The 13,534-nt window shown below is 36.4% G+C and overlaps 1 protein-coding gene across 9 annotated transcripts in view; it reads right to left on the bottom strand.

Moving 5' to 3' along the window:
• The window catches only part of LOC110030887 (zinc finger CCCH domain-containing protein 6-like), a 72,531-nt gene that overhangs the window by 15,903 nt on the left and 43,094 nt on the right, over positions 1-13,534 (bottom strand). Inside the window, exon 8 of one of the 9 annotated variants that reach the window (XM_020733856.1) lies at positions 12,655-12,726. The exons of 7 other annotated variants lie outside the window; for them this stretch is intronic. In XM_020733856.1, the coding sequence (XP_020589515.1) occupies positions 12,689-12,726 (38 nt within the window). In that variant the 3' untranslated portion in view covers positions 12,655-12,688. The remainder of the gene's footprint in view (positions 1-12,654; positions 12,727-13,534) is intronic. One more of the 9 variants, XM_020733857.1, reaches the window with a different exon arrangement.

The raw sequence follows: 13,534 nt of genomic DNA, 5'->3' as shown, positions 1-13,534 counted from the left end.
AAATTCTCGTGTGCTTTTCTGATTGTTTTGATTATGCTTTTGTTATAATTTTTGTTTCGGTGTTTTTTCGAATTGGTGCGATTCCATTATTCTGCTGTGTTTCTAATGGATCCTAAGCCCTTATAAAGTTGGGTATTGTTTATTGCATGATTCTTATCAACTAGCATCAGAGCAATGACCGAAGAAGCAAGATTCAAAGTGGAGAAGTTTAATGAGACGAACTTCGCTTTCTGAAAGATGCAGATAAATGATTTGCTGTATCAGAAAAAATTATACTTTCCATTACAAGGAATCACAAAGAAACTTGAATAAATGCCTATGGAGGAAATGAGAAGTGATGGATCGAATGACAATGTGTTTGATCAGGTTGACACTTTTTTCATATGTTGTGTTCAATATTATGAATGAGAAAACTGTGGCGGATTACATGGCGACACTGGCCAAGATCTTTGGAAAACCTTTTGCTTCCAATAAAATTTTTCTTATGAAGAAGTTATTCAACATAAAGATGGTAGAAGACAGTTCACTGGCAGAGCATCTCAATAACTTCAACACTGCGACAGACTAGTTGTGTTATGTAGGAATCAAGTTTGATGATGAGGTCAGAGCACTGGTTATACTATCTTCATTGCCGAATATCTGGGACAGCTTGGTAATTGCGGTGAGTAAATCTTCGGGGACTTAGAAGTTGAACTTCAATGATATCGTGAGTCTGTTGCTGAATGAAAGAGTTCACATAAAAGCAATGAATGATGAATCTTCAGGTTTTGCGTTGAATGATGATAACAAGGGAAGAAATCTGGGCATGAATACAAGTAGAGGTAGATCCAACTTCAAGAAAGGAAAGCTCAAGTCAAGCAGAGTAGAATGTTGGAACTACGGTAAGAAAGAACATTTCTAAAAGTGCAAAGCTCCAAGGAAAGCTGGTGGTGGACATGAAAGCAGTCTTTCTACTAATGTCTCCACAAGTGAAATCCAAAGCGACTCCCTGGTGTTATCCCTGGTTAGTATTGAATCCTGCATAGTAGATTCAAGTGCCTGTTTGCATGTTTGCCCCAATAAAGAGGTATTAAGAAACTATACTCAGAGTGATCTAGGGAAGGTTTATCTGGGAGATAATAAGGCCTGTAGTATAGTAAGAAATATTGATGTTGATATCAAGTTGCCGAATGGAACAATCTGGAAGCTTACTGAAGTTAGATATATTTCAAGTTTGAAGAGAAATCTCATTTCTGTGAGCCAACTGACAAAGTCAGAACTTGTGACTATTTTCATAGGTGATTCGTGGAAGGTGACCATGAGCACATTGGTTATGGCTCAGGGATACATTGAAGGCACTCTTTATCTGATCAATGAAATGACTGATTTCATTGATGTGGCTAGTGCCATGATCGATATAGGTTTGTGGTACTGTAGGCCTGACCATATGAGCGATAAAGGTGTGAAGTACTTACTTTCAAAGAATAAACTTCAGGATTTGAAATTAGTTGATCTGAATTTCTGTGAATACTGTATATATGACAGGCAGAAGAAGATTTCTTTCTCTAAGAACGGGTCAATGGTGAAATCAAAGAAACTGAAGTCAGTGCATACTGATGTATGAGGTCCTACTCCAGTTTAATCCATTGATGGTTCTCGATAATGTCACGTTCAATGATGATCAAAAGAGAAATGTATGAGTTTATTTCTTAAACCAAAAATCTGATGTAATTGAAGTCTTTAAGAAATAGAAGGTTATGGTAGAAACATGAGACAAACTTGAATTTTAAGTATCTCAGATCATATAATAGGAACGAGTACCGTGATCATAAATTCATGAATTTCTGTGCTACAAAGGGGGTCAAACATGAGTTCACTGTCCCAAGGACATCACAACAGAATGGTGTAGCTGAGCGCACAAATAGAACAATCGCAGAGCGTGCTAGGAGCATGAGGCTGCATCCAGGCTTGCCAAAACAGTTCTGGGCTGAAGTAGTTGACATTGCAGCTTATCTGATTAACCGTAGTCCATCAGTATCTTTGGAGGAAGGCTTACCTGAAGAAATATGGATTGACAAAAAACTAAGCCTATCTCATTTAAGAGTATTTGAGTGTTTTGCACATGTTCATGATGATGCAGGGTCCAGAAATAGCTTGATTTAAAATCTGTCAAGTGCACCTTCATTGGATATGACTCAGATGAATTGGCTATAAATTATGGAATTAACAAAATCGGAAATTCATCCAGAGTAGGGACGTCACATTCAACGAAATGGAGATGTAAAAAGACAAAGTCAGAACTTAGGATATTTCATCAGCTACTTTTGAAGAATCCATGTATGTGGAGATATATACTGATGATCATGAAGATAATAAAAAAGCAGTGCTCAATCAGGAGCATTGGAAGTTCCTCAGTCACCTGCTACAGTCTACAAAAGTCAGAAGATCCAGCAGAGTGAAACAACCCATACAAAGGTAGTATCCTTTTTACACTATTTGTTGCTAATTGATAGTGGTGAACAAGAGCGCTTTGAAGAGGCCACTCAAGTTGAAGATTCAAGGGAGTGGGAGTTTTCCATGAATAAAGAAATGCAATCTTTGGAGTAAAATCAGACTTAGATTTGAGTTGGGTTTCATGAAGTTTGAGATTGGGTGTGAGCCACACCATGGTACGTGACTATGAAGGCGATTCAGATGGAGGTGCAGTAACATAGGATTGGTAATAAAGCCGATGCTTAAGCGTTGGCTTTGAGCGCATATGCGCCCACATCCAGAGAGACTGACGCCTATGCACTAGTCTGTTAGCGCCGAACAGAGGGCTTGGCACTTAGCGCCCAAGCCTGAGCGCCTAAGCGTTCGGGGCATTTTTCTTTCGGGATTTATTTTTAATCCCGATTTTGAGCAGTTTTTAATGGCGCTTTGAATTTCATTCTTCTGAATTTTTTAACAAGCATCCCGATGAAGACGAAGGAGTGTCAAGGAGTTGGATTTCAGTGATTCGATGTGATTTTGCATTGGATTGAAGAGGAAATATTGTGAAACGAGTCATATAAGTTTTCTTTGTGTGTGGAGAAAAAACTTGTGTGAGTTCTTCGTAAAATCTTCTGAATTCTATAATTAAAATTTCTGGTGTTGTGGCTTCATGACTTTTTCCCATTCTCGGGATTTTTCATGTAAATTCTCATGTGATTTTCTGGTTTCTTTGATTGTGCTTTTGTTTCAATTTTGTTTCAGTTTTTTTTTTATCTAATCGGTACGATCCAGTTATTCCACGATGTGATTTAGTTTCTAATTGATTCTAAGCCCCAGTAAATTTAGAGATTTCCTATCAGAGTGAATTTGTTCTAAGAGGGAGGACTTAGAAGTGGAAGCAGAGAAATGGAGCTTATGACTGTTAGCTTTACTGCAAGAATTACAATGTAGCTGTGTCGGATAATTGCATAAAGAAGTAAATCTACAAGCTATAGCTGATTGCATTGTAGGTGACGAATGACCAAGTTGTTGATGCCACGGTTGTGGGATATGTTGGACAGGGATGAGAGCAAGTTTTGTAGGTGGCTGCGTGGAGATTGGAGGAGGACACACTGGGTAGAGACCACAGACACAAGGACCTTTAAGTAGTGTGTTGTTTGTCTTAAAATCAGTGATATGGCAGCCATTGAAGGTAAAAGTGATAGAGTAGGAGTTAGCTTGGGTTAGTTTATGAACGAAGAAAAGATTGTAAGCTGAATTAGGAATGTGGTGAAGATTGGGAAGATGAAGCTTACTTCGAGGTGTAGGTAGGATCCCTTGGACGATTTGAGCAATGGTGAGTTGTTGAATGTTACCAACGGAAATGCTGTCGTCTCCGTGGTAATCTTGAGCATGAAGAAGATGAGTTGGTTCGACTATCAAGTGCTTGGTGGCACCATTATCTAGGTACCATTTGCTGCCATTTGAGTCGGCATTGGTGGTGACCAGTGCTGTTGGTGTTTGGAATGATTTGTCATGGCGAACCAACACTTGAAGGCTTCACGCATAGGTTTGCGGCAAGTTTGACATACCGTTGGTGTGCGGTTGGTTGGTTCGATTTGGGCCGATTCGAATGAGACAAAGAGGCAGTCCGATGACCACCTTGCTGGATAGTTGTTGGATTGGCTTCTGCCTTGATCGTGGGAAGCAACTAGAGCGGTGGAGATGGATGACTCCTTGGTTGCTTCATGTGCTAAATTGATATCTTTTCCGCATAGTAAAGTGTAGAGATCGTTGAGGGAGATTGATGAAGAGTAGTGATGGCTGTGTTGAAGGCATGGTAGGTGGAGGGCAATCCGTTGAGGGTATAGTGGATTATATCTTCTGGATCTAGAGAGGCTCTTGTAGCGGCAAAAATGTCAACCTTCACCTTGACTTCGGAGAAAAGAGGTCGGAAGGGAGATGCAGAGAGTAAAGCGCCGCTGCCAGATAGATGAGCATCAATTTGATGAAATCAGTATTGGAAAGAAGAGTTCCATTAGCGCCAAAGATGTGACGTGGGGGTCATGAACAGGACCCGTCTAGAAAGTTATCATACTCTTTTGCTCAGAAAAATTTGGTGACTTTTGCCTTCTAAGTAGGATGTTTGTCGGCGGTGAGCTGAGTTGACACGAGATTCCGAATGTTGTTCAGGATGTATTTATGTTAAGAGGGGACGAGATTGTCCATTGGCAGAGTTGTGGACTGAGTTGCATCGTTTTCACTGGAGGAGGCGTCGGAGGAGGAGAAAACCATGGAGAGGAAAGCTATCAGGACAAGCAGGGAGATGTCGTGAGACAGAGAGCTCAGATATCATGAAGAGTATTTTAGGTAGGAGAAGATAATAGAAAAAGAGAAAACAATTTTTCCTTAATCCATATAATGTGAAGCACTCTTTTGTACAATGGGTAGAACATATAGAAACATACGTACATAGATTAGTTATAAAAGGTGTTGATCATCCTAGAAATGGATTTCGGTGGAGCTGCTATTGTACTATGGAGGTAGTGAAGCAGAGGTTGTTACAATTCATGCATTGAGCTAGTTGACGAAATAGACCTACCCAATATGGGTCATCTTTCTCTTATCTTATAGTTCAGAAAATATTGAATCTCATATTTTTACTGATAGTATTCCTTTATTTGAATGGCAATAAGGGTCTAACCTAATTTCCTATATGAGTATTCACAGTCTGATCAGTAGTATATAGCCATTCATATAATTGTATGACTACATCTGACAAGGTTTTCTCAGTACATCATGTTTCCTACACGTTCAAATCATACCAAATAAAATATCTATAAGTTATGTGGGAAATGTTGCTAATATAAAGTGATCTACTATAGATAGATTACTTGGATAAAGTATTAGTTTAGATCATTAATTTATCTATATGACATGTTTGGAGTTGTATTTTCCTTATAGAAAGGAATCAAGGATGATTTGATGTTGAGTAGGATGGTTAGTTCACATAAAAGTCATTGAAGAGGGTGATATCATTTCTATCTAAAAGTGTTTCCCTTTAATATTTCCTTTTCTATTGCATTAGATTGCACCTGTTTATTGAAGCTTTCTTCAATAAAATACTCATTATGCCAAAGACGTTCACGAGTTCAGATAAACTCTTTAATAAAATTATTCAAATGACCATGAGTAATGCATTCACCACAATATCTTAAGAGTTCTCATGAAAAATTATGATTCCTCTTAATTGTGTACTATTCTTCATATGTTATGTAGAATTCTTGAAAAGAATTTTATTACTCGCTCTAATTCGTAAATTAGACCTTGCTACATATATATAAATATTGAAAGGAAAAAAAATAGGAATCCTACAAAATAAGAAAAAAAAAAATATATCATTAGTAGAATATATTATGATGAAAGGAAATAAATTTCCTAGCGCGAATTGTCACTTTCCAATACTCCGCCTCAAATTGAGTTGTATATATTTTACAAACTAAGCTTGGACTTCAATTCACCATTGATTGACCCTAGATAGTGCTTTGCTAAAAATATCAGCAATCAAAATCGTGTAGGAACATAACTAAGTTGAACAATTTCATTATTAACCTTTTCTGAGATGAAGTGCTGATCAATCTAGATGTATTTTGTTGTCATAATGCACAAGATTTTTGTATATATTAATATTTACTTGACTTTCGTTGAACATCTTAATTATGTCTTTCATCTCAACCTTAAGTTATCTTAATAGCTTTGAATCCACATTCCCTCACATATTTCTAGTGCAAACACATGATATTCAGATTCTGCACTACTCTGAGAGATAACAACTTACATTTTGCTTCTCAACATGAAGAGATTGCCCCAACGTATAAACAATATCCAATGGTTGATTTTCTATCACCTCTCCTGCCCATCTGTGTATAAATCTCAATCTCACAATTTTCAGGTTTTTTGAAGAACAAATCATATGAAGAAGTCATGTTTAAGTATCTCAGACTACTGTTCACAGCTTGCGAATGATCCTCATTTGGTTTATGCATATGATGCTTTACCACACTGGCTGAGTATGCAATACCAAATTTTCTGTGTGATAGGTAAAGCAATTTGGCCATAATTGTTTGGTATCTTTCTTTGTCAACTGGACAACTTTCTTCACATTTGTTCAGTCTTTTATTGAAATCTATAAGTGTGTCAGCAGGCTCACACCAAAGCATGTTAGCTTCACTTAACAGGTCTAATATATACTTCATTTAAGATATAATAATTTCCTTCTTAGACCGAATCACCTCCATTCCTAGAAATTATCAAAGATCCCTGAAGTCCTTGTTCTCAATTTTGTTATATGTATCCTTTTTAGTCTGATATTTTTCTCTAAATTATCACCTGTCACAACAATATTATTTACATATACTATGAGAATAACACATTTGCCTCTAGAATCGAATTTAATAAATAGTGTATGATCAGTTTGAAATTGATGATATACTTGTAATCACTATTTTAGCAAATTTGTCAAATTAAGTACGAGAAGATAGCTTCAACTCGTATAAGGATTTCTTCAACTTACAAACCAATCTATTATTTGACCAAATTTCCAAGCCTGTAGGTATATTCATGCAAACCTCTCTGTCAAGGTCGCCATTCAAAAAGACATTTTTAACATCAAGTTGGTTTAAAGGCCCAATTTTGATTTACTACAAGACAGTAGGGTTGTAAACGATCCAAACTTGAGTGAGCCCAAAGCTTGTTCGTGTTCTGCTTGCTTGAATTTTTTTTTGTAAGAAATAATCTTGTGCACGAAATGGCTTGTAAATAGCCAAGTTCAAGTTTGGCTCAAATTTGAATCTGTTCAAATTAGCACGTGTTAAGCTACATTCGAGCTTGCATATTATATTTGTTTCAACTCATTTGACTCAAAACTAAAATTTTATTTTAAAATAATTGTTTCATCACCACTTTATAATCAAATGAAATGAAAACAATTTTTCTTTTCATTTTTACAATTAAATAGGATTGCTAATCAGAATTCTTCCTTATATAGGCGATGTGGGACTAAGTACATTGTTTGGCTTAGGCTAGATAGGTAGGGCAGAAGACGCAAAATTCTAGGGCCATTTACATACTTACCACTAAATCTTATGTATTTACATATATGAAAAGAAAATACAAGGGGCGGGCAGCGGGATTTTTGGGAAAAAAGGGCATCTACATACATTCTGCCCAATTCTTATGTATTTACACATATAATGTGGCTGGCTATTCCAGAATATTTTAGGGGCATTTACATACATACCACCCAAATCCAATATATTTACGTATGTAACACCGAAACTTATAATTTTTATAATTATGCCACCCAAATAATTTTTAAAAATAATAAAATTTAGAATTTTCTTAATACATATAAAAAATAATATAAACTAGAGGTTTTTACATACTAAGGTCCCCAAAATCTTATATTTACACAACGCGATCCCCAAACTTAATTTTTACATACAAAGGTTTCTGCTACGCCTCCATCTCCCTCCGTCTTCTTCATTCATGCAAACACCCAAAGTCAATGACCAACCTTCCCTCTTCCATGAGAATCGTCCGGACTCTCGTTGAAGTTGAGGTTTTGGCTCTGCGAGCGAAAGATCTGAAGTTTGTGGCAAATCAATTCCGAAGGCTCCATAGCAAGAAACTGCAACATACTTTCCAGTTCTATTCACATCACAGACAGAACTGGGAGGCGTGTTGCATTCAAGCCACCTGAGGATGGTATAAGTGGAGGATGATGAAGAAGAGTTTTAGCTTGAGCAAGTCTTTCTCTTCGAGGGCTGAAAGCTAAGTGAATCTGAAATTTAAGCAGGAGGAAGATGGCAGTCCGAGTACAATTCAACCTAAGTAGAGCATCAGGTCTATGATGCTGGCTTCAAAGTTTGTTGCTTATAGTAGGAAAGATACTCATAAGAGCAAAAGTATTGATATGCCTAAGTTGAAGAGGCCTGATGGGCCTGATTTTTCTACTGATTCTTTTGACTAGTGGGTAAGTATATGCTGTTTTTAATCATTCTTTTGAAAACTGAGGAATCTGGATGTGAGGTGATTTCGATGTGGTTATTCTCATTTGTAATGTAATAATGATTGTAAGCATATGTACACCTATAGGAGAAGCAATGGACGTCCGTATGTAACAGAGAGGGAGGTTACTCGGTATGTAAAAATCCCAAATCTTTATCTTTCGGCTTGCGGCTCTGGAACGAGGGAGACGGAGGGAGATGGAGGCATAACAGAGACATCCGTATGTAAAACTTGGGTTTAGGGACCGTGCAGTGTAAATATAAGAGTTTGAGGACCTCCGTATATAAAAACCCCTATAAAATAATATAAATAAATATTTTTGTTTAATTATTTAATAATTTTGAGCCAAAATTAGTTGAACACAAACAAATAAATCTTTGTTCTCATTCGACTCGTTTATAAATCAAGCTAAAAAAATATTTGTGTTTGACTCGCTTGTTTAACGAACGACTCAAACACGAGTTGTTCAAGAACAAGCTTATTTGACAATCCTACAAGAGAGTGCAAAACACGAACTATGTTAAGTTTAGCAACAGGTCCAAATGTTTCCTGATAGTTAATCCCGTATGACTACCTGAAGCCTTTGACAACCAGTCTGGTTTTGACCCAAATCACAATAGAAAAAACAAATATTATTACTTGAAGCAGATAGAAGGTTATAATTGAACACACGTGAATGAAAAATTATAACCTACACAACACAAACACGCGTTAGGGCAGATCCCGAGTGGTGGCTGTGATGATTTGCGGGCTTGGAGAGGTGGCGAAGAGTTTGGAGCGAACATCGTGGACAACGCGACGAGGAACAATTTCCAGGTGGATTTGCAGCAGCAAAACATCTTCTCATCACATAAACATTTTCACAACACTATACACTTTCCTTAGTTTAAATAACAACCCATCACTCTTTAGGCTTTCTGTATAACTCTGTTGTACAATTATAAGTCCTAACGTTTTAGGATTCCGAGGTTACCGTACAGTACGGTGTAAATCCTAGTACGGTGTAAATCCTTTGCACAGTCTGACGTTGTGCAAACATAAGTCCTAAGGCTTAAATAATTTGTATTGTGAAAAATATTGTGAAAACATAAGTCCTAAATTCTAAATAATTTGCAGGATTGAAATATCAAATAAACATCATTTCAAAGACAAAGTCAAACAATAAAATAGTTGGGAGATCTCCGGGGTTTCTTCTGGATCTGTGATATCCCCTACTTTTCTTTCCTTTGGATTCCTTAAATAATTGTTCCTATTTTGAGTCATTCCCATTTGATTTTTCCCATGTCCAGTTGTGAAAATTTAAACTTTGAAATCTTGAAAACAAAATCACTTGATCTTAATCGAGAGTTTTCTTAAGTGATTTCAATCATTTAAGATGTAATTAACTATAGGGGCTTGCCTCTATAGGGAACCAGGAACCCAGATAAAATAAACCCTATCTAATTTTTTATGTTAGATAGAAGAACTTGTTGGCCTTTTTATAAAATATTTCGTAGATCAAAACGGATGTCACAAATTCTTTCGTCTAGGTGATTGAATTCATATTACAAGTGATATATTTATTCTTCGGGATAAGTGTATTACTTGTAGTATTGTATTAAATCATCTAAACTATTTAAAATGTGAGACTCGTTTGGTCTCATTTATTTTAAAAATTAAAATGTTACTTTTAAAAATCAAAAAGGATTATATTCATATTTAAATTATTTTCAAAATTACAAAATCATCACTTTTTCAAATCACGAATGCTAAAAAAAAAACGACCGACAAAAGAATGGAGTGAATCTCTTCCACCATGTAGTTTACATGGATGAGGAACCTCTACCCCAATGATTTGATTTGAATATCTGAGAAGCCAAAATTTTGAAGTAATGGAGGATTTGTCACATTTTGATGACACTTGGATCTGGTCGAGTTTATCGAGTAGCTTCAGACCGTGAAACTTTTTTATTGAGTACCAAAAAGTTTCGTTGAACAAAATAGTGAAACTAGCTACCATCAAGTTAAAGAAAAATGTATTATTTTGGTGGAAAAAGTTGAAGCACCTACGCCAGCGCGAGGGAAAAGACAATATATTACTTAATCTAATGTGTAAAAGAGATGCAACGCCAGTACCTACCAATTCACTACAGACTGGATGTTCAAACCTCAGTTTCAAAAGTGGAGATACCACATCACCAGGTAACCACTATATCTTGCAAGCAGGTTTCAACCTTAGAATTATGCAACCAGATTACACCCAGAGGAAGATTTAAGCAAAACCCGCCTGAGGATGAGCTAATTTAGAGTAGAGAATAGACAGAACCAATCTGCATCCCAAATTCGTCCCAACTAAGGAATGTTTCAAGTGTCATAGGTTTGGGCAAAATGAATCAAATTTCACAGCCAAGAAAATGATCTATTTCACTAATCAGGGAATAGTTAAGGAAATAAATGATCCTAGAGAATATGTAGACTTCAGAGAGGATTCTCAACTTCCCGCTGACAAAGAAGAGACGTCATTGATTCCAGTTGAATTCAACAGAGAGATTTCAGTTGAGTTAATAGTAGAGGTTCTAGCAAATATTTACTCTGAAATAATGGGCGTTCAGGCAGGGTATGAGGTTGTGTTGCCTCAAACTACCTTTTGGCAGGCTTTGAGAAGAGCATTCATAGGACCGACATTAAATGTTCAAAAGGGTCATGAGTTTGAAGAGTTGATACTAAATACAAAGTGTTAAGAGAATTTTAAACTCTTTAGACATATTTTATACTTTCTGAGTTTCCTCTATTGAGAAAGGTCCAACATGTCATAAATGAGAAGCTTGTGAGATATGTTTGGAAGACTATGAAGTTATTTGGATATTAACTTCAGTTCAATAGTGTACCCACCAATATTTGATCAGATATGATGGGTGAACCACAACTTTGAAAACTGCCTTAGGAGCTTGGTGGGGAAAAAAATTGTACAGTGGGATCCATGTTCTTTAAGAGAAGAATAATATGTCTCTCCTGAGTGGTTAGACTTCAATGTAGTCCAGCCTGCCATAGATTTCAGTTCGGTGTTTATTCCTCTTTACATACTTGTTTATCAGATACAATCAATCGAGTATTTGAAGTGGGAGAAGAATGTTATAGATTTAAGGGCTCAGGAGTTACTTTGCGGGAATCTACAACTATATGCAGCTCCAGCTCGAGTTGTGTCATACGAGAATGGATACTTATTCTATTCAAAATGTGCTTTGGAATAATCAATTCTGCATGAGTGACTTGCCGAGTAGTTATTGTAGCTCTGCCACTTTCAACATGGCCGACTTGAGACCATATCATGAGAAGTCAAAAGCTTCTACAGATGAGGTTGAAGCTTCTCCAATCCTAAAAAATTAATGTGGACGTAAAGGAGCGGATGTCGGATTGTGTCTCGCACGGGGAAACGTCTGTGACCGAGCAGCTCCCGCATCTTGCCTTGGACTGAACCTGCCCAAGTTTCCTTCTTTTGAGGAGTTGGTTGGTCTTCTTGATCCGCTCCTAGTTGTCCTCTTATTACGTATTTGTATTCCTAATATTTTAGGGTTAGGTTTTTCGCTTTGAAATGATGTTTATTTGATATTTCAATTCTGCAAATTATTTAGAATTTAGGACTTATGTTTTCACAATATCAGACTGTGCAAATAGCCTAAAAGACAGGAGGATTTACACCGTACTGTATGGTAACCTCAGAATCCTAAAACGTTAGGACTTATAATTGTACAACAGAGTTGTACAAAAAGCCTAAAGAGTGATCCTATGGGTTGTTATTTAAACTAAGGAAAGTGTATAGTGTTGTGAAAATGTTTATGTGATGAGAAGATGTTTTGCTGCTGCAAATCCACCTGGAAATTGTTCCTCGTCGCGTTGTCCACGATGTTCGCTCCAAACTCTTCGTAGTAGCACCTCCTTGTTTAATTTTAGTTTTGAAAATGCTCCTAACCACTAGGTTATCCTAAACTAAGCCATAGTGTATCAAAGTAACTAAGCATACAGTGTGAAAGAACAATAACAATATACTGTACAATAAAAAGAAAAGACAGTATAACATGCTGAAAGAAGAGTATAACATGCTATAAAGAGTAGTATAACATAATATAAAAGCAATATAACATGCTGAGAAATAAAATGCTGCAATATAAATTAAACCTGTGCACCTGGTAGGTTCATTACTCCTTTAAGTTTAGCTAATATGCGCTGTGTAAAAGAGGAAAGTATGACCTGAAAAAGACTTAAAAGAAACAGGTAAATCGTACAAAAAAGAAATAAATATAATGAAATACAATATCACATATAAAGAACCAAGAATAGGAGATTTACATGTGATATTGGGATGCATGTGATATTGGGATTGCCAGGAGGATTTGAGTGTAAGACAAACTCAAATCCCAGAGCATTGGGTTTCAGTTTTGGTCAAGTTAAGGTAAGAATTTCATTATTTGATCTAATTAAATCAGTCATGAATCACAATCTAGTGCAACCTCGTGCCTAGTGTCCTAGTTATTTCATGAACTGGGGTCAGATGTCTGACATCTTAGGATCATTTGAAAATTAGGATGACAAACTATCTCTTAAGATGTGCTCCTAAGATCTAGGAAACCTACACCTTAGTTTAAACTTGAAGTGTCTTAAAGTGTCTAACCTCAACTAAGTGCCTCTCAACTAACCCTCAAACATCTTTAGATTAAGCTTAGCACACCATCAGACTCCTAAAACCTAAGGGGTAAACCTATAGCTTCGGCAAAACAATTGTGAAGTGTGATTCAAATCTAATTAGAACAATTGGATGCAGGTTTATTCCAAATTTAAAGGACCTAAGTGCAGGTCTACTAATCTTTCCAATTCATGTCCTTAATTGTTATCTAAACCTTCACTTTCTTCCAACCTCTAAATATTCTTTCAATTTACAGTTTTATCTTTTATATGCAAAAAAAAACGGTAGATGGTTCACTATCCTATCCTCTCTTTAGATTTTATCACCTCGAAGGTCCAAATCTTATTTTTAAATTTTCTCCACCTTTCTCTTTCC

The sequence above is a fragment of the Phalaenopsis equestris genome, unplaced genomic scaffold (genome assembly GCF_001263595.1).
Source record: "Phalaenopsis equestris unplaced genomic scaffold, ASM126359v1 Scaffold000761, whole genome shotgun sequence".
NCBI lineage: Eukaryota > Viridiplantae > Streptophyta > Magnoliopsida > Asparagales > Orchidaceae > Phalaenopsis > Phalaenopsis equestris.
Note: the sequence above shows the minus strand (reverse complement) of the source record. Positions and strands in the feature narration are given on the sequence as shown.